The sequence below is a fragment of the Haliotis rubra genome, unplaced genomic scaffold, assembly GCF_003918875.1.
Source record: "Haliotis rubra isolate DU_JTF1 unplaced genomic scaffold, ASM391887v1 Scf507, whole genome shotgun sequence".
Classification (NCBI taxonomy): Eukaryota; Metazoa; Mollusca; class Gastropoda; order Lepetellida; family Haliotidae; genus Haliotis; species Haliotis rubra.
Window position 1 is genome coordinate 513,240 of NW_025767199.1, and position 22,004 is coordinate 535,243.

The 22,004-nt window shown below is 42.7% G+C and overlaps 1 protein-coding gene across 5 annotated transcripts in view; it reads right to left on the reverse strand.

Moving 5' to 3' along the window:
• Nucleotides 1–303: 303 nt before the first annotated feature.
• The window catches only part of LOC124292098, a 98,561-nt gene continuing 76,860 nt past the window's right edge, over nt 304–22,004 (reverse strand). For all 5 annotated transcript variants that reach the window (XM_046729137.1, XM_046729138.1, XM_046729139.1 and 2 more), the window contains one exon: nt 304–6,287. In XM_046729137.1, the coding sequence (XP_046585093.1) occupies nt 4,335–6,284 (1,950 nt within the window). In that variant the 5' untranslated portion in view covers nt 6,285–6,287 and the 3' untranslated portion in view covers nt 304–4,334. The remainder of the gene's footprint in view (nt 6,288–22,004) is intronic.

Here is a 22,004-nt window from a genome sequence, read left to right on the forward strand (position 1 = left end):
TCTGTGGTTTCGTTGGCGGACGAGAGAGAAGCAGGCGACTTTTTTGGCCACTTTTAAACGCTCGGTATTAATTAACCACAAGTTTTTAAAGAATAAATTTGGTGTTCCGCATAAGACTAACCACAAATCTTTCATATGTAATGGTTAAAAGAGTAACAAAAAACAAAGTTTAGTGGTTCTTTAAAGAATGGGAGTTAAGGTTGGTTAACCTTAGTGAAGGTTGCTTCGTGAAAGGAGCCCCAGGCACGTTCTGGTAAAAAGAATTGGTAACTGGTAGCTGGTAAAGACGGTCAAATAGTACAGTATGGTATATCTAGATTTATTTCACAAATGAGAGTATCCAAATAAGCATGTCATTATTTCGAAAGAATATTATTGTAATTGTTGATCATAAACATTCCATACAGAGCCAAAGGAAAAGGACGCATTTATGAGAAAGTGAGTACTATATTGTTTTACACCGCTTTGAGTGATGTTCCAGCAGCATTAAGTCTAGAGATGTCTGGGAAGGGCTTAACACATTGTACTCATATCTACACGTGGACCTAGTACGACGAGTGAATGAACACTGTAGGCTACACCACGGATACACATGAAATTAAATCGATTGGTGTTCTCACATTTGTGTAATAACAGAAATGGATTCGCGAGACAAGAGAAGCTACCATAGCCATAGGGGCCACCAATTCAATTGTGTTTATAAGACTTAGCTTGTTACTTAATGGTAAAGTATCTGATGTATCAAATTGAAGCATTGTGCTCGCCTAAACATCCCCGTGAGGATCCTGGATGGCTGGCTTGTGTCCCATGATGTTGGCAGGAGTCAACGAAACTATAGGAAGGTTATATAGTAGTTGGTTGATAGACTAATCCTTGAGTGAGTGACTTTAGTTTTATCCTGCTTTCAGCAATACTCCAGCACTATCACGGCGGGGGACACCATAAATAGGCTTCACACACTGTTCCCATGTTGGGAATCGAACCCGTGTCATGGGCATAACGAGCGACAGCTTAAACCTCCAGGCTACGCCACCGCCCGACTAACCCTTGAACGCAATGTGTCTCGGTGGTCTTAATATCAACCAGTAGTTTCTCTGGTCTAGCTTTCGTAGCATTACGGGGGCGGTGGGGTAGCTTAGTGGTTAGATCGTTCGCTCGTCACGTCCACGACCCGGGTTCGATTCTTCACATAAATGGTGTCCCGTCCTGATATTGCTGGAATATTACCAAAAGCGGCGTAAAACCAAACTCACTCGTAGCATTATGCCTGTCGTAAGTCTATGTTACGCCATCCCTAGGACTACGAACGCCCTGTTATCTGTGTAAACATGCCGATGAACGTTTTTTACAGGGATAACCAAATCTGTCATTTTGACTGACTGACTGAGTTTGGTTTTACGCCGCTTTTAGCAATATTCCAGCAATATCATGGCGGGGGACACCAGAAATGGGCTTCACTCATTGTACCCATGTGGGGATTCGAACCCGGGTCTTCGGCGTGACGAGCCAACGCTTTAACCACTAGACTACCCCACCGCCCCTGTCATTTTGAAACATACACTTGACACATTACGAAAATCATTTTTGTGTATCATTAAAAGATAAAAAAAGCATCCCTAAAAAATGGAGTTGTACAAGTCGTGGAGAAATAGCTGATATCTGGCGCGACGTTAAAGACGATTCTCTTGCTCACAACCATAAGATGATGGTTATAAATTATAATGTTATATAGGGATTATAGAGAAAAGGAGGACAGATTTACTTGGCTCTGCAATGGTGTGTATGAACAACAAGAAATTGATAGAAATTATGTCGCCTTAACTTTACAACATCATCAACAGTATGGACAAATAAACAAACATAAATAATGTGAACACAGGCATGTTTGTTGAACAACAGAAACAATCAGCGTATCTTCAACGAACGTATTGCACAAATTAAGGAAATAAATAGCACTATAATTGCATTTTCTATAAACGGTTAAACAAGTTCCCACGAATGGCGCTAAATGTATTTCATAACACTAACATAACATAACGCTGTTTGTCTCCGTAAGATATCCTCAATCACTTGACCCCAAACGATACTTAGCAACCATACGGAAGTACACATTGCATTCGTCAACACTCGTGTAATTCAGGGAAAAGCCGTACTTGTGTCCCGATCGGGAACATTGGTTCCGTCAAAAGACATAAGTTAATTGTGGAACTGCTTGAGATTGTCTTGTCGATTTTATATGTATATTGCCATAAAAGTTGTTCTTTACGATCAAAGAAGAGTTGGCGTACATTCCGTATAATTCACCAAGTCTAACTCTCGTCTTATTCTTTACCAAGATTTATAAAGAAGGATTTCCTCTTTGAACTTTAATCACACTCGTACGAGTATGCCCATTTCCAAAAATAACAGTAAACGGATCTTGTTGCAGGTTACGGAAAAAGGCGAGTGATTACGGAAAGGGGCGAGTGGTGACGAATATCTTGCTGGTTGCTCTAACCTCGGACTCGGTCGTGTATGAATCCTGAACCTATTTCTGAAGCCACGGACAAAAACTCGATCTTAACATTAACTGTGCAGATTCTTTCCCACGTTTTCCGGTGCAAATATAACTACAGAACATTTGGGAGTGATTGTAAATAAATTGCTGATAGGTGATCTTAAAATATTTAACAATTTCCGCAAATATCAAACAAATAACTCGATCTTGTAAACATGGGATGGTAAATCCTTAGGTGACGGTGAATATGAAGGAATAATAACCAGTAAAAATACATGTATTCAACAGAGATTGTATACACTACCGTTCGCCTGATCTCTGTGCTATGTGTACGGCTGCCTTAGCCCCACAGCGATTGATTCAGATCCCATCGTCGGGCATGTTCGCCTCCATGCTACTTGCTACATGAATGACGTCCAATATCGAGCACTAATCTATATATCACGATCGTCTTCAAATATAACGGTTATCTCATGGGCCTTCATTCAAACAGTTTACCCAAATTATCAAGATTCTATTTTTTAACATTGAGCAAATGTGATTTCCTTGATGACATAACAAGCAGTCATATCAGAGAAATGGGTTTTAAAACGGCTTATCTGATTAAAGCTAAAAGGATACGAGACCAACCAATAGACATTCGTGAAGAGGGGGGGTCCTTGGAATTTCCTTGGATACTGCGTAGTTTTATCTACAGGTGAAAAACAGGATTAAAAGAACAACTATGACCCTACATTTTTGCAAAAAATATATATTTTGTACGCACAGTTTTATGCACACATTTTTTTCAAACATTCTGGGTCAATTGATTTTTGGGAAAACAAGTCCCATCTCTTCACCCCTCCAACACTGAATGGTCGGTCCCTAATTTTACTTAAGTTTTTTGAATTATCATATCGTAATATAACTAATGAGTCAACTGCATCACCATTCTACCTTACGGCAAATGTTATAAGCATTAAACATTCGTGAAACACATGTACAAAGCTGTCTGAGATAGGAACACAAAGTTCTACGTGTATATATGTAATGTGCTTGACGACACATAACTGGCCTTGCCATGTGATCTTTTGGCAAAGAAGGATTTGTAAGACAAAAATTTGATCCGTCCGACGACACCGAACTGTCGTACAAAATCTCAGCCGAACTCCGGCACAAGATCCCAGCCGAACTGTGGAACATTCAGACGCCATATCACAGACATCAGACGTGGAATGTTGGAGGAAACAGTGCAGCTGTCCCTTCACGAACAGAAGCCATCACAGAAAGAAATAATACTAATCACTGGTTCACAACATGTACAGATCCAGGAACACGCGACATGGGAACGCGCTCCGGGCACACATCCAATGTTAGGCATTCCGTGACTGTATCTATCTCCAAGCCTCAGAATTAAGAATGTTATCGTGCAAACTTAAGACAACATGTGTGCGAATAGAAGAGTTAATTGAGTAGAAAGACTTGAATAGAATAAACTATAGCTGAGAAGACGTGATACACGTCTCGAAGAAAGATTTCAATGTACACAGGGCATTCTCCCGGCAAGCGTTGATTGGAATGTTTATGCTGGTGGCTTATGTAATGCTGTCTTCTCATCACACTCTGGAATTCTTGAAACTGACGCAGGGTCACAATGCTATCCCTGTTGTGTAAGGTGGTCAGATATGAACGATGGTTATGAAATGTCTAATTATGAGCCGTCGTACGACCGTGTGATTTGTTACACATTATACTATGCCGACTGGAAAGAACACACATTTTGATGACGTATTACACAAAGGGTGATGACGACCAAAGACCACACATTTTGATGACATGTTACACAAAGGGGAGATTACTACCTCCCAAACGTCCTTTTACACGAGAAACTATCGTCTTGGTCGCACATGAGTGTCTGGTGATAAAATACTTGTTGGGTTTCAGTGTTGTAAAGTTTGAAGTCCACACTGAATTCCATCTTACAACCACTCACACACTTTTTATCTACTGATGGCATTGTGTTGTTGAACCCTGCCAGGAATTGGTGACAGTACACATCACTGTGCTTTCCAAACTCGCTCTTCTCCTTCCGACGAGTGTTCGGGCCAATTTCACACAGTTTTGCCCGGGTACAGTTGTTATAGCAACAGGTGTCGTCACGTGTCACCTCCACCTCCATCTTAGTACCGAAGGCGCACGTTGCACAGACGCGCAAGATGTGATCCACTATCCCGTCCCGACTAACTCCGGATGGAGCTGGGCCAATATATTTATGCCCTAGTACGAATCGCGTCACTTCCGGTGAGCTAGGACAGTTAATGCGAATCATATTTTGAAGAGTGCCTGGATTTGATTGGTTCAAATATATATGCTGCTGATAGGAAGAGAGTGGCAGGACCGAGGGACAATATGCTGTGACACCTACAACTAGACGCGAGCCCCGTAAGACGTCGAGGGTGCTGCTTGTATTCATACACAGGCTCTGGTAAATTTCAAGTTTTGATAGACGGAAGTCGTTGGTACTCACACCTTTGGAACTGGACACCTTGAGTGCTACACACGTTAGACGAATGGAATGAAATATTTTAAAACAGCTGCCGTATATATGGTTATAAAGCACATCTCTCTCATTTTTCACCGTACGTGCGACCTCGGTGCAGATATCGTGGTCTAAAGTCGTGTCCGATCCCTCGATCGATAAACACAAGTTTATAAACACATTTGTCCCACTTGAGCAAAAGGATTCCTTCATTTTTTCTACTGACACATTGGTACCTAGAGGAAGCGGTAGAAAGTAGTTAGGCATCTCCTTCTGATTCTCGTGACAATTGTCCTGGGTGGTCGGCCAGGGCAGAGCGTCCATCATGACAGGTGCGCCACCGTCTGTGGTGAGCGACCCCTGAATGAACGATCCGTGGTATGTGTACTGACCCCCACATTTGGTCACACGGAGGGGGAGACGGGAGTTGCACTCCTCGCGTGTGACATTAGTCCGTGACTGAACGTGAGGTTTGATGAGCCCTTTGGAGATACGAAGAAACACTTCCGCATACGTCCCGAGAGGCAATGTCACAATGTGGGACAAGGGAACCGACATATCGGCATCCGGTTTGGTCACTGAAAATACTTTACACTCCAGACTTTTAAATCCGTGTGTCCAGTCGTAACTAACAATGGTACCGTCGGGTAACATAACGGATGCGAAATTGTTATCACCTTTAAACTGGATGTGGGTCAGGTCCGACCCCTTGGCATCACCAACACTTATAGAGAACAAGGAATGGAAACTCCCATCCATGCCCTTATGGCCAAACGTCCGGAGAGTGGTTCCGTTACTGAATGTCACTTCAAAAAGCTTGCTGCTGCTAGAATCCCTGAAAGACTGGAATTTCTGGATGTAAAGTTCCGGTGGTGGTTTGGGCGTCGGAGACGGCGGCGATGGAGGAGGGACCACCATAGAGGTGTTGATTGTTGTTGAGTTGAGCCACGTAGCAGGTCTCATTGCGTTACCTTTGGAAACACTGAAGAACACTCCCACGAATACTGCAAGTATTAAGATCGCCACAAGGAATATTATAATCACTAAAATCCACCATTTTCGTCTTGGTCTCTTGAACACGGAGACCGATGTTGGCTTATCCAAGCCTCCGACTCCCAGGAAAGCCTCGCTTTCAGGCTGGATGTGCCCATTGCCATTGGCTAGACCGGCCTCGTTGGTTTCCGCTGACAGGAGACCTTCCTGTGACGAGTCGAAAGTGGGTCGGTCTGGGTCACGTGTCCGAATGCCCGTCAACTCGATGTCCGCCATAGTCTGCAATAGAAAATCATTCAATCAGAAATTTGTCAATAATTCTCATTCATGAATCATGATGGCACAATAACATATGACTGAAGTACGGTTTGTTCCAGCATCAAGATGACGATAACCTTTAAGGAATTCATCGTATCCCCACTGCGTAGATCGATGCTCATGCTGTTGATCACTGGATTGTCTGGCCCAGACTCTGTTGTGTACAGACCGCCGCCATATAGCTGAATATTGCTGAGTGTGGCGTAAAACTAAACTCACTCACTCTTTGTTTTCATCAAGATAAAGACAGCAGAAAAATACAATATGACATTCTTTTCACTCATTGACCCTTTTCATCCTTAATTATCAAATTAACACTTGCAGATGGTGCTTTGATTCAAAGCTTGCAGGTGCCATACAGGCAAACCCAAAGTCTGGCATATATACTCATGCCAATAATGGAGACTGGTTATTCTCTGGCTTGGACTTTTCCTATTTTAACGTTGACTTTTTCTATTTTCACGATGCTATAAAACTGAACAACTGTTCAAAGCGTGTGACTCACTCATGCTAAAAGACCCACGCCCCCGTTAAGTAAACCCGTGTCAAATCCGCCATAACATCTGCTACTCAAGAGTATTGCTTCCAAATAACGCAGCGAATCTTTGATAGAACAAGGGAAAAGTAAGGTTTGGTCTTCTTTGAGCTCTTTGGTCTGTTGACTTTGAAGTCGCAATTACCAGGGTTGCATGGCGAAATATTGCATTCAAAATGGTTGTGTTATAAGGCAGATAAAACACTTGGAAAAAAACCATTATTTTTTTAGTTAAATATCATCAATTGATTCCAACTCTTCCTGGCGAGCGTTCGATCGCTGGAGCCTTCAACTAAATGAATGACAAAGGGGTGCAATACAGCCACGGGAAGTAATTTCACTACTGCTAAATCATATTAACATTCTTGTAAACATTAATTTGATTTGCGGAAGCGATCCATTTCAGTTGGGCTTATGGCCACGACTGCAGCACGCTATTGATTGTAGCCATTACGTACAACGATCACGGTAAACACTCGACGTATGAAGACCCATATCAAAGGGAACACTTCGTGGACGATTTCAGAAACGCACTTAAAATCGGGCAGAAAATTGTCATAAATTTTCATGATTGTAAATGGGATTCCGGTATGATTGTAATTCTCAATATTCCGTCTTTGTCCTTTAAGGTGCATTAACATAAGGCGTTCATCTGCAAGAAGCACAATTGATCCGCGCACACTCATAATGTAGGATAATCGGGTTTTTAAAGAAGAGTATAGTTGCCATAATTGCACATATCTGGAAATAGTAGTTCCTCTGAAATAAAAATAGCCCTGTGGTTATGTAATTGACAATATTCTGCTGATGCCCAGAAGGCAATACAGCTGAAATGATCGGGGGAAAGCAGTATTTATTTTGATTCTTGCTCTGATTCGTTTTGATTTGCAACCATTCGCGGTCCAGCATGGCCTGGGTGGACACCTGCAGCGTCCACAGGCATATAAATCACACAGGGTGAGTGAGTAAATTTGATTTTCCACCGCTATTAGTCTTACAAAACGGAATGAACAGTCGACGTTATATGATGGTGTTCGAAGACGGGTAATGGGCGTGTAGGGTTTCCCCCGAAAATATGCCCCGTTTTTGCCCAATCTCTTATTATAGCCCTTGTTGCGTAATATTAAAGACATGATGTCAACATTAACCCAACGTTGATATTGTAATCAAAGATACCGTAATGGGTCCACACTAACATACAAAAAAGACTAAATACCCTACGAGGAGATATTGTATCAGCAACGATTTACATGTTCCCGTGCACAAATAGCGAACGCAGAGAGTGAGAGAGTGACTTTAATTTTACGCCGCTTTTAACAATATTCCAGCAATGTCACGGCGGGAAAACAGAAATGATCTTCATACATTGTACTCATGTGGGGAATCGAACCCGGGTATTCAGCGTGATGAGCGAACACTTTAATCACAAGGCAGAGAGACTTGGCAAGGAATTTCAGGAGCAGTTCATTCACACGAAAGGAAACTAGACGAATTTATGCAGTAGTACCATTTCAGATACATAAATGAAAGACCTATAATTTCATAATTCGAGAAAATCAAAATAGATGAAATGGACAAATATATACACTGAAATTGAGAAATGAAATTTGAAAAGATTTTAATAATATTCACCAAAAACGTTGACAACGATGTTTTCATATCAAGTTAAAAGTAAACGATTTTCAAAGAACTCGACCCTGTCCCTTAAGGATAACAATTGCAGCAAACTAAAAATGTAGTGTAACAAGAGCCCAACTCCAGTCAAAGTCAGCACCGGGGACCAATATCATCAGTTGCTAACTCAAGTTCCCCATACACAGTTTATGTGACGCCCGTGTCAAATGAATTGAATTACCCAGCAACCTCATACAAATTAAAGGTCAAGGCCATGGTTAAATACACTTCCGCCAACGTCACGTGACATGACGTTAGGTGACGTGTGCACACACGGGAGGCCGTAACTGATTTAAATAATCAGAGCTGGGGAACCTCTCGGGATATTACTCAGTGACTAAAGCTAATGTCGTCAGTCTCTAAGGCTGTAATTGTCGTTGATGAAGTTGCAATTGTCACTGATGAGAGATGCACAGAATGAACTTGTGAGCAGATGAAAGAACTGATACAGTTGAAAGAAGCGATAGGTTGGTAGTGGAACAGCTGCGTCCCGTTACGTAATTGTTGCCGTTGTGAGTGAGTGAGTGAGTGAGTATAGTTTTACGCCGCTTTGAGCATTATTTCAGCAATATAACGGCGGTGGACACCAGAAATAGGCTTCACACATTGTGCCCATGTGGGGAATTAAACCCGGGTCTGACGAGCGAACGCTTTGACGACTAGGCTACCCCACCGCCCCATGCAGTGGTGCTTTTACTTTATCTTACTGCAGGATAGTCTTACCTATGAGTCTATGACCACCGTTCAACTGAGTTAATCGTAATTGGAGGATTTCGTCAGAAGTGTTATTATTATGTAAAGGAGGTTTGGACCAAAGACTTGGAGCAAGTAAACCCTGTAAAATTTCGACCTACGACACACAGGCACGAACGCACACACACGCGCACGCGCACAGACATAGACACAAGCGCGCGCGCACACACAATATATATATGCAGACGCACGCACAAACGCACGCACACACATACATACATACATACATACATACATACATACATACATACATACATACATACATACATACATACATACATACATTTTCGGATGACATACAGTCAACGCTTCCAACACACGTCTTTCCCCATCCTTTCAACGGATACTGCACCCCGGCAAATTGGATGTCCAGACAGGTTGGTTCAACTCGCCGAAACACCAACTTTCGCCAGATACTTCAATCTTTTAGGAAGTGTAACAATTTATCTGCTGACGATCACCCAAATTACAGAGCGACATATTTTTACCAGCCATCAATTATATCATCTCAATCTACACTGGGAACGGACAACAGACCGTGGGTCGCAGGCCGGTTCCGAGGGGTGGATGGCCATGTCACTGTAAGTATGTTCTCTTCTGGATTTGGTGTAAAGCAGCAGTCCAATAGAAAACAGGTTTTATGCGTGCACATGGACAACGTATGCATTCGTGCTAATCCTAGCTGTCCCCAGTGTTCGCTCCACAGGGGACTCTCTCTGCCCAGAATAAACTTGTGGCATTAATAAAAGCGCACTGCAATGACATGGAATCATCAATCAGTTGGACATATCAAAACATCAGAAAACTCGTTACAGTGATGAAGCGCAGTACAGAGAATAAATAAAGCAACTTGGATTTGTTCTCGAGGGAATTCATTACAAGCCTGGATTAAGAAAAAGTATTTAAAGTGTTTTCTCCAACAGCTCGTCCTGTAAATACTGGAAAGGTGGGGTAGCCTAGTGGTTAAACCTAAGTTCCATTGCCCACATGGGTGAAATTTGTGAAGCCCATTTGTTGTGTCCCCGCCGTGATGTTGCTGGCATAATGCTAAAAGCGGCGTCACTCACTCCTGTAAATACTGATAAGTCAAACAGGACACATACGTCCAGGACAATGCATAGCTCATCAATATAATAAAACAACGTACTGCTCATACGTTGTCTGACTACAGTTTGAGTGAATGCACGAGTGAGTGCGTGAGTGAGTTATTGTCGTTAATATTCCATTTATGTCACGACTGAAATTGGCTTCACACAATATACTCATTACGAACCGGTAATTTGGTGTGATCAGCGAACACTTCTAACACTAGGCTACCTAAAGGAGGGGATACGGAGGGGGAAGTGTACATCGTCCTTACAATACCCACCACCACCACCACCCTCCACACACACACACACACGCCTATCATAATAACTAAAAACGGTAGACACAATGGTCACAACGTTTTTTAACGATACAATTATCAAAGGTCACTCAACCATCAAGTACGATTCTATGAACAGCACGTAGTAAATCTTTCAATAATGGTGTAAAAACGCTGAAATGGAAAATATATCATTTTCCTTAACATTTCGTTTTGTCTGTAGGCCTGTGACAAAACATATCCGTCCTAATCCACAATTCGTAATTTTCGTCCAGGCTACCAAATCTCTAGGATATATAACATCAATGTATCCCCAGAAGCTATCATTAAAAGGGAGAATTCTTTCAAACGAAGGTATAATGTATTGTCTAGGGAGTATGAACTCGTGATCACTGGCTGCAAATTGTCGAGGGATTGGATACAATTAAGTAGTACCAAACAGTCAATCACTAAATCTAGTGACACCAAATATGATAAGTGCGCTTATGAAATATGCTAGAGTGTTATGGATATGCCAGTGCAGCCCCTTCCCTCCCCAGCCACAGAGAACGCTGGCACAGAACATGCAAATGCGACATTTCATATAGGTTGCGTTCCAACAAGACTATAATACAAAACGATAGAGATGGATGCTTGAGGGGAAATTTAGCAATGTTGGTGTGATCAATACCTCGGACTAAAGTGGAGTGGTTCCATAACTGATTCAATTGCCATGGCGTGAGGTGGCATTTCAAACACCACACACAACCAGACAATACAGGAGATAGAATAAAACAACCACGTATATACCTTGTGTCGGAAAAACATGTTGGCGGTAGTTGTGGAATAACCACTCCTTCTATAAATGGCCCCTTGACATAGTCTTCCAGACGCCGAAGAAATGGGTGATTTGTCTTGAGCAGACGACACAGACGAAAGGGCTTACCACCCTTTGATGTACAGCTTTACCTCGTGCAGCTTGTTAGAAGCAGACGCCATCCAAAATATGACACCGGCAGACGACATCGAGCACATGAAACGACACCAGAGTGAGCAGACGACATTAGAATCTGACACCACTGGTAGTAATTTCTTCGTCGATGTAGATTTCTGGCCATTGTTCTGTGTTACAGGCAGAAGAGGCTGCCACGCGGCATGACGCTACTGAGAACGGCAGCTCTGGAACCAGAGCTAGCTTCCTAGGCAGGTGCATACAAATCGCCTCAAGCAGACGACACACATGCTCCCCGAATCTGAAACCGTGAGTTACGCATGCCCTCTAACTTCCGGTCAACAGATGCAACTGAGCGAGGTGTCTGCCAGCAGGATTGACAGATCAAATATTAATACACGCAATGTGTCTAAACGCAGCAATTGACATGGTTTCAGACGAGGTTGTTCCATATTCAAATGATACTGTGCACTTAGACACCATATCGATGGAGGATACCAGGCCACAGTGTCACAACTGCATTTTAATGAGGATTACAGAGCAGCGTGAGAAGACTAGGCGATGCAGGGGATTTGCAGAAGCGGGCATGTTATGTTCAAATCAATGAAATGGCACCTCAACTATAAAGAATTGATGTGTAACAGAAGAGGTAACTTACACCTACGAAATTCTGCTATCACATCTACGAGGTGAAACAACAGCACCATCTCATCACATTGACAAGTAGGCTAGTATCGTCTTGTCACTTTAGGAACACCCCGAGTCGATATGACTTGTTTGTAACATACAGTAAGATGTACAAGTCCGGAGAGAGCCTTCTGTCTGCCTGGTGAGGGCGGTGGTGAGCTGGACAGATAGCTCACCAACTTGTTTTCACGGCTGATGCTGCTAGAGAGTTTTAGTGTTTCTCCAACGTCAACACTCTTTGTTATCATGTTAAAAGCAAGCTGATCAATGGGATATAAACTAAACAAATACCAAAATAGCTGAGAGCAAAGCTCTTACTGTCGTCCATAGTCTATTGAAGAGTTAGTGGTGTTTAATGCCGCTCTTAGTGGTTCTACAGCAACTGAAGACACCAGACATGACTGCACACATTCTGTACTTAAGTATTTCGGTGCGGCCAACAGAACACAGTTATCGTGCACAAGGATCTGACGCCCTAAGGTCGGCCCTTTAAAAATATGTGTCATGTTTTTGTGACAGGTTTATGATGAGGTTCAAATGGCCCTTTTCAGGACCAAATTCTGCTTTCGAAGGTATTTGAACGAGGAATAAAGAAAGTATGAAAGCAAATGCAATACCTAGAAAATATTGAGAATAATGAGATAATTTTGATTTTTTTTCTTTTCAAGAATGTTTTAATAATAAGACATATGACGAGGTTCAAACGGCCCTATTCAGCTGCAAATTCCGCGTTGCACGGTATCAGAACAAAAAATAAAGAAATGAAGAAAGCACAAGGAATACTAACAAAATGCGCTTATCAACATCGAAAATATTGAGAATAAGACTTTTTTTAATAATAAGACATAAAATTACCCGGGAAGCAAATCAGCAGATTATGATTAAACTGTCATGCTCAGCAAAATGTGCTGTACGTTTATGCCTCTGTTCTACATCACAAAGATATGGGTCTCAAACTTTGTCCCAATGACGGGAATCAATCCGGTATTCGGCTTTACGAGCGTTTACTTAAACCACAAGAATACGAATTACTAAAGCACAGAATATGCAGGTCACACATTGCAGTCAAATGATTCACATGTTTGCAATGATTCAATGAGGGCCAGATCCAGAACCCTTAGGGACTCACTCTCCTGAATGGTCAGAAAATCAAAGCGGAATCTTTCGAGTTTCGAGATACAGATGGTTTAATGTTTTAGAAAGGGACATAGATTTTCAAAATTACACGTTTAAAACAGGTCATGCAACAAAGTCAGTTGTCATATCCTGTGCAATAATCTGTTTACACTATGTTCACACTATGTTCACGGGTTAATACATGTCGCATCGACTTGGAAGTAGTGAGTGAGTGTGTGAATATGGTTTTACGCCGCTTTAAACAATACTCCAGGATTTGACGGCGGTGGACACAAGAAATGGGCTTCACACATTGTCCCCATGTCTTCAGCGTGGCCCGTGACGCTCTTACCACCAGGCTACCCCACCGCCCCGACATAGAAGTAAATATATAACGTCAAGGCATGAGTGAGTGAGTTAACATTTTAAGTCACATCGGCAGTATTTAAGCCATATCGTGACTATATCAAGTTATATACTAATAATAATTATAGATAAAAACCTGTCAACAAAGGACAGTAAAACAACTAGACTATCACACATACATATCTTAAAACTAGTAATTAAAGTTAAAACATTGACACCATACATGACAAGACAATATAAAAACAGGCTATATGGATCGCCAATAACTGAAGGTAGATCACCAAACTAGGGACCATGGGGACTTACAGCACCTGTGCTGCCTGCATGGATCCTAACTGGACCTACACCATCCCTTCTGCTCCTGGCGATTGTAGGGAAATTTAGCCATAATTTATGATAACAAATATTCTACGTTTTAAAAACCGGTATGTTTAAATTTCCTTCGATGGTTTTGGGACTTACGTACATTCTCAGGAGGACAATAATTCCACAGTACTTTAACCCCCCTTGAGGATACAGCCACTAACAATCTGAGTTACTAATGTAAACTTCCAATCATAAAGTAGTTATCTATTTACAAATCATTTAACAAATCTATTTCTTTTATTCAAGGCATGAGGATAACAGTCTCGATTATTTGACGTAAGAATTCCGCAATGTGAATGGATGACTGAAAATAACGTGATGACACCAGGTGTTCGCGAAAAGGGTACAAGCTGATGAATGTCAGGGCATCGTTGCCCAAACGTAATGCGTAAGAAGAAGCATGGTACAAGAGTGAGTGAGTGTGTATGGTTCTACGCCGTTTCTAGCTATATTCCAGTACTATCACGGCGGTGAACACCAGAAATGGGCTCCACATACTGATACCTGAAAGTCATTGTGCACGTACATTTTATATTTGTACACATGCTGATACTAGAACTTGATAATACAGTTTTGAACTCCATATTTTCAGTACTGATGGTGAACTTCATCAAATCTTATTCCTCTCACAGAAATACAGATATACATACATAGTGCACGGCTGTTCTTTCGGGTGTACCGTTTCCCTGTGCGAAGGCGTAGTGGGTTGGGGGGTGAGTGGGGCGTGCATTTGACCATGTATTCAAGCGGGGAATCGAACCTGTGTATTCAGCTTGACTACCGAACGCTTAACCATCGCCCCTCCCCCATACAATAACAGCGTGTTATCGCATACCTATGTTATAAACCGAAACCTGTATTCTTAAAACCCAGGCGCAGCCATCAACTTCATTTGGGTGATGATTCGTGATATGTTTGTGTCTAAAGGTCTGCTTACAATGTAATGCTGTCTGAACAGCCCGGTCTCTACCCACCCTCCTTCCTGATTCTCTGCCAACAAGGTCACGCCTTTAACATCGGATCGAAGCACTACAATGGTATTAACTAACTTTCATGGTATTCAGTGACATCACAGCTGATTGCTGTAGACAGGACCCCAGTCTACAGAGATGGTTAACTGAATGTAACTTACGACTTCGACCAGAATTATCACTAAGAGGCTCCGAAGGAGGAATTATCACCAATAATGTCAAATTAGGACGTCACGTATAATATAATAGACCTCAGTTATGTCATGAAATTAGAAGTCCTTTGACACACATACGTATAGCTTCCTTTCGAACATGGCGCCAACTCTAAAGCGTGTACATTCTTAAACGTCACAATCACATGATTCTAGCTAATATATACACTATTTCTGTTATGATATACAAGTTCATTTCATCTTTCCTTAAAAAATCAAATACAATATTTGGAATGGCAAATCACCCATCTATACACAACATAGCTCGATTTTTCGACACGCTTGAGTGAACATCCGAGACGCAGGAGCCTGGTGGGTAGTGTGGCACGTATAATCTATAATATTTTCTAGTGAGGTAGACTGTTCTCCATAGTTTAGTATCACGCATTCTGAGCAAGTCAATGTTGTTTTACGACACAATCAACAATATTCAGTTGCATAACGACGGTCTATAAATAGTGAGTGAGTGAGTTTAGTTTTACGCCGCACTCAGCAATATTCCAGTTTTATGGCGGCGGTCTGTAAATAATCGAATCTGAACCAGACAATGAAGTGATCAACAGCATGAGCATCGATCTGCGCAATTGGGAACCGATGACATGTGTCAACCAAGTCAGCGAGCCTGACCACCCGATCTTACGACAAGCATGGGTTACTGAAGATCAATATCCTAACCCGGATCTTCACGGGTCGGTCTATACATAACTGAGTTTGGAACAGGGAATTGGTGTTGGGCAGAGAATCAGCAACAACAATCAACGCCTTCGAATCACAACGTCACACATTCAGTATATTGTTAACATAGAGAGAATGGACAACGTTTTACAAGTATTATGACCAAATACACTGTGTATATAGTGTGAATGACCATGTGTTGATGCATAAGTGTGTCAGATGTGCAACAATAAATCATGTATAAACTGTTGTCTTACGTTGGTTACTTTGGAGTGAGACTATGGTTTTAATCTGCTTTTAGCAATATTCCAACCAAATCACGGTGGCGGACACCAAAAAATGGGCTTTGCACATTGTACCCATGTGGGGAATCGAACCCTAGTCTTCGGCGTGGCGAGCGAACGCTTTAACAACTTCCCCACCGTCCCCGGTTACTTTGTAACACATATCGGGGCGGTGGGGTAGCCTAATGGTTAAAGCGTTGGCTCGTCACGCCGAAGACCCGGGTTCGAATCCCCACATGGGTTCAATGTGTGAAGCCCATTTCTTGTGTCCCCCGCCGTGATGTTGCTGGAATATTGCTAAAAGCGGCGTAAAACAAAACTCAGTCAGTCAGTCAGTGTAACACATATCGTAATTAACATACGGTTTTATTTTGTGTAATTCTTTTATATCATTGCTGTCCCTGGTGTATATATAAATAAATGATTGTAACATACTATAAAACTTGATTGTGTGTATTTTATTGTAGAGTAATTATGTATGTTGATTCTGTGCCTGACTAATAAACTAATCTTTTATTTACTAAGGGGTTGTGTTATGTGGGTTGGTAGCGCACTTTGGTACCTCTGTCGAGCGAGCTGATTTCAATTCTATCCTTTTAATAACATGGTGGTTCGGGCCCGGACATGTCAAGGAACTATCTTTCTACGAGAGTATATGGAATTCTGCTTATTGATGTCGAACTGGGCACAACCTAGCATGGAGAAGGCGAAAAAGTCATGGGTTTTCGCCAACACCCGGTGTCATCACTAATTTAACAGTGATTCATTAAGGCATGCTCATATCGACCCTGCTTTTAGCAGAGATTTCTAATGGATGTGGAAAGGATTTTGACGCTTCTATTTCGACATTGTATCACTGTGGAAAAACAACCGGGGCTTTCGATCTGACACGCGAATGCTTTATCCACAAAACACAACTCTATGAGGAGCGAAGACCCGAGTTCAATTCCTCACAATGTGTGAAGAGCATTTGAAAACGTAGTTTGATCCTAGTGAGTGAAAAATTGAATGCGCCCAGACAGTAATATCACTTCTCACGCAAACCAGAGGTCGAAAGCATGAACATTTTCTCGCTCGTCACTTATATACTAAACAACATTCAACAATATGAAAAAAACGAAAGTAAATTATACATATTTTAAAAAAACATCCTTAATAAAAAAATTCCCAATCACGCGTTTCCTTAAACTGATCTACTCTGTCTCACAGTCCCTATTTTCCCTACAGCCAAGCCCTCGCTGCAATGCTAAAGCCCTAAATGAAGCAAGTCTAGATTTCCCCAGGTTCTGAATCTCTGGTCTCCCTGGGGCTCCTTTCCAATGTGAATGGGATTGTTTGTTACTATCAAATTATAGATATTCAGAGACTAAACGTTAGTCTAAAACTGTTCCTACCCTGAATGTTCGTGTTGCTGTAACGCAACCTTGACGAGGAAACCCGTTCCCTGGCTGGCAACAGATATTGATCACCACATACTAGCCTCTTCAAGCCAGCAGAGTGCAACTCTGGTCTTTCATTGACTGATAAATATGTGATCTACAATGCTTCATCGTATGCAATTACAAACAATAGGAAGCAGATGAAAGGGTCTTGAGATGCATGTTTTCCTTCTCCAGCGAAAATCGCCTGGAGAAATAGTTAATGAAAATGTTACTGGAAGGATGGATTTTCCAACCCGTTTAGAATCTCAATGAGTGGCGTTTTGTTACAAACCAGTAGCCAGAACAAATACTGTTATCCAACAGTTACAGAGTTCCGGCTAAATTAGCCTGGCTTAACTGACGCTATCATCAGCAAGACCCATAATGGGCAGTATTTGCAAAGGTTAAAAACCAACATAGGGAACTGAATGAGAAAATGTAACTTAATTGTTGGTGGAGGAAAGTTGCACTGATGTATTCATCCTTTAAAGTTAACAAAGTTAAGACGAATTAGACTTTGCCAAGAGGCTTGCTTGTCTCTGGGAAGAATGGGCGATGTAGTCGGTACGTGTGGTGGTTTGTAGACTCATAGGATACCAGGGCAGCGTGACTTCCAGATGACGGAAACACAGAGTGATGGACATTAGCATGTTCTTCAGTACCCTTGTGGAGAAACTAACATGGTACGAGTCTGGTTGTCCAAGTATAATAATAAGCTGTAACTAGGCAGTGATATATATCGCTGTCCTGTGATAGACCTCATTCATGTAGTCATTCCTGCAGTTGAGAAAAAACAGTGATCAATATGTTGGTTGTAAAATCAGTGCGAGTATTGTATCGCAAGAGATATGAGCAGTTACATCGCAGGAAGGAACGATGCATATGCATGGCAATGTCATCAGTGATTTCTATTATAGCCTTGAAACAGGGAAGGCATTAATGCTGACATTGGGGATCGTTTCTGAACATGGACACACATGTCCAGCAGAGGATACTCCAACATGGTGAAACACAGCAGGCGATACTCAAACAGATTCGCATTAAAGCTCTTGATACTCTAGACACTGGTCGAGATGAGACGCAAAAGCTATAGTAATCAGGTTAGATATCGACTTCAACATAATCAGGAGTAACTGGCTTCAAGATGACGAAAGTAGATAACAGCTGCACAAATCAGGCTTTTTATATGCACAATCTACATATTACAGTTTCAGAAGACACCAAAGGCCTACAACTGACACAGCGGAGGGTCTTGATGGAAGATATACTACTGTACCAAACTCAGCCACATTGCAAGGACTCCCACAAAACTTAACGCAACGACGAGTCAAATTAAGATGGTAAAGAATAAATCAAACAAACGATAGTCGAAGCAGCAAGGTCGCTCTCTCCTCTCCCTAGTAAAAAGCCGAAAATAACGCTATGTACAGTGTACGGGATTTAAACCTGGCTATCTGTCATTCTCCTGCCACGACCAGCAATCTGGGTTTCTTTGCCTATTACAGTGACTGACTTGTGATTTCTCCAATTGCTACCACAATTACCCCAATATCAGGAAGTCAGAAGAACCTGTGCGAGCCGATATCAACACAATTCCATTAAATTGACATCGGCGTAGAAAGTGTATTTTCTGTGATAGGCATGTGTATTGATCGCACGTCTCAGTACAGGAACATTTTAACAACTCGGTCTGGTATATCTACCTCATCTTGCGCTGACTCAAGGTGTTATCGCATACAGGCCCGCATATCCAGCTCTCAATATTAAAACAGGTACATGTCTCTTGCAGCATTTTCTGTGCGGAAAAACGGCTATTTTGTGCCTAAGGATGTAAAACCTGCCCCTGATCTCTCATAAGACTAAAAACTGGACACTTTCTAATTAAACCTCCAGAACCTGACATGAAGCAATTTAATAGCCGGTGATCGCGGCTGTAAAAAATAGCGCCTCTCTGAGTAGTTCTGTCAGTCAGAGATGAAGTAAGTCTGGGTTTCCATGCTGCATCACGACACGGCATGGGGGTAACGTCCTCTAGGTGACGGGGTCCTGGTGCTGCTTCACAAGGTACGATGGTAACGTCCTCTAGGTGACGAGGTCCTGGTGCTGCTTCACAAGGTACGGGGTTAACGTCCTCTAGGTGACGAGGTCCTGGTGCTGCTTCACAAGGTACGGGGATAACGTCCTCTAGGTGACGAGGTCCTGGTACTGCTTCACAAGGTATGGTGGTAACGTCCTCTAGGTGACGAGGTCCTAGTGCTGCTTCACAAGGTACGGGGGTAACGTCCTCTAGGTGACGAGGTCCTGGTGCTGCTTCACAAGGTACGGGGTAACGTCCTCTAGGTGACGAGGTCCTGGTGCTGCTTCACAAGGTACGGGGGTAACGTCCTCTAGGTGACGAGGTCCTGGTGCTGCTTCACAAGGTACGGGGGTAACGTCCTCTAGGTGACGAGGTCCTGGTGCTGCTTCACAAGGTACGATGGTAACGTCCTCTAGATGACGAGGTCCTGGTGCTGCTTCACAAGGTACGGGGTAACGTCCTCTAGGTGACGAGGTCCTGGTGCTGCTTCACAAGGTACGGGGTAACGTCCTCTAGGTGACGAGGTCCTGGTGCTGCTTCACAAGGTACGGGGGTAACGTCCTCTAGGTGACGAGGTCCTGGTGCTGCTTCACAAGGTACGGGGGCAACGTCCTCTAGATGACGAGGTCCTGGTGCTGCTTCACAAGGTACGGGGGTAACGTCCTCTAGTTGACGAGATCCTCATGCGAATTCACCACAAGAGATAGAAGGAACAATTGTGTCTCGACAAGGGATTGGGGTGGGGTGGGGCCGTTAACGTTAATCTGAAGACGGGGTCGCATGCTTTGTCACGATACGGAGTGGAAATTACGTCCTCAAAGTTGCAAAGTCGCTCTGCTGCATCACGACAAGAGATGGAAGGACTCTCTCTATGAGACGAGGTCCGCATGCTGCGTCACAATGGATGAGGTTAACGTCTTATAGATAACGTGGTCTCCATGCAGCGACGTCATTTAGGCGGCTAAAGTCACGAAAAGAGGCGGTATTGACTTCTAATAGATGACGAGGCCCTAATGCTACGGCAAGATACGGAATGGAGTAACGTCCTTCGGGTGACGAAGTCCTCATGCTACGACAAGATACGGGATGGGGTAACGTCCTTCGGGTGACGAGGTCCTCATGCTACGGCAAGATACGGGATGGGTAACGTCCTTTGGGTGACGAGGTCCTCATGCTACGGCAAGATACGGAAAGGGGAAACGTCCTTCGGGTGACGAGGTCCTCACGATGAGAGATGAATGTAACGTCCGCTAAATGACGATGCTGCGTCACCACAACAGGTAACACAACGTCCTCTAAAGAACGAGGTTATCCTGATGCATCACGACAAGGGATGGTAACGTCCTTCAGATGACAAGATGAACATTAGGAACATTTTGAGAAGGACTGCAGGCAATACAGGTGACGAGGTTGAAGTACGGTGACGAGTTCAAAATGCCAACATTATCAGATATTTGGGGCTAACGAGATGCGAACTTAATGTCAAGGAAAGGAGGTAAGGAGCCTACTAGTGACGATGTTAACAGTGTGAACATTAGGAGAGATAAAGTACGATCCTCTCAGGGAGGCGATAAACAGTGACTACACCATGAGAAGGATTAGTGATAAAGGTTGCCCGGGTGACAAAGGTAACGGTTACTTTAAGGCCAACAAATAGGGTAAGACCACATTTGGTTGTAAAGTTCAATTTGTTGCACTAGACGATGACACAAGGCCACCCCTATCTAAACTTGTTAATGTGAAGCTGAAATATTGTTGTAACCAGACAGGACAGGAAGATTAACAAATCTGAACATAAAACAAAATTACACATCACAGAAAATCAAGCAAAGTCTCATAAACACCTCTCATGTGACCCTCTAAATGAAAACTAACACATTTAAATCGTGAATTAAGACGTAGATGCCAATATACTACTCTATACCTTACACAGGCTACCTGTTGCTTACCTACAGCGGGACCATGCAGGGGGGTCCATCTGAGCATCTCCATACATATGCATGTGTTTCTACCCGAATACTCTGAGCAGAGCAGCCCAGGTAACACTATACGGTAAGGAAGAAGTACGAACCTTGAATATCCTGACCGGGTTATACTTGGCCATGCTGACGATTGTTCCGGCGTCAGATACAGTGTTGTATTGATCCACAGCAAATACGATGAAAAAGCCAGTTGTGATGTTCCTATGTTGTGGAAGAAGGGCATGTATCCACCCTCCCTCCACGACACACACACACACACAGA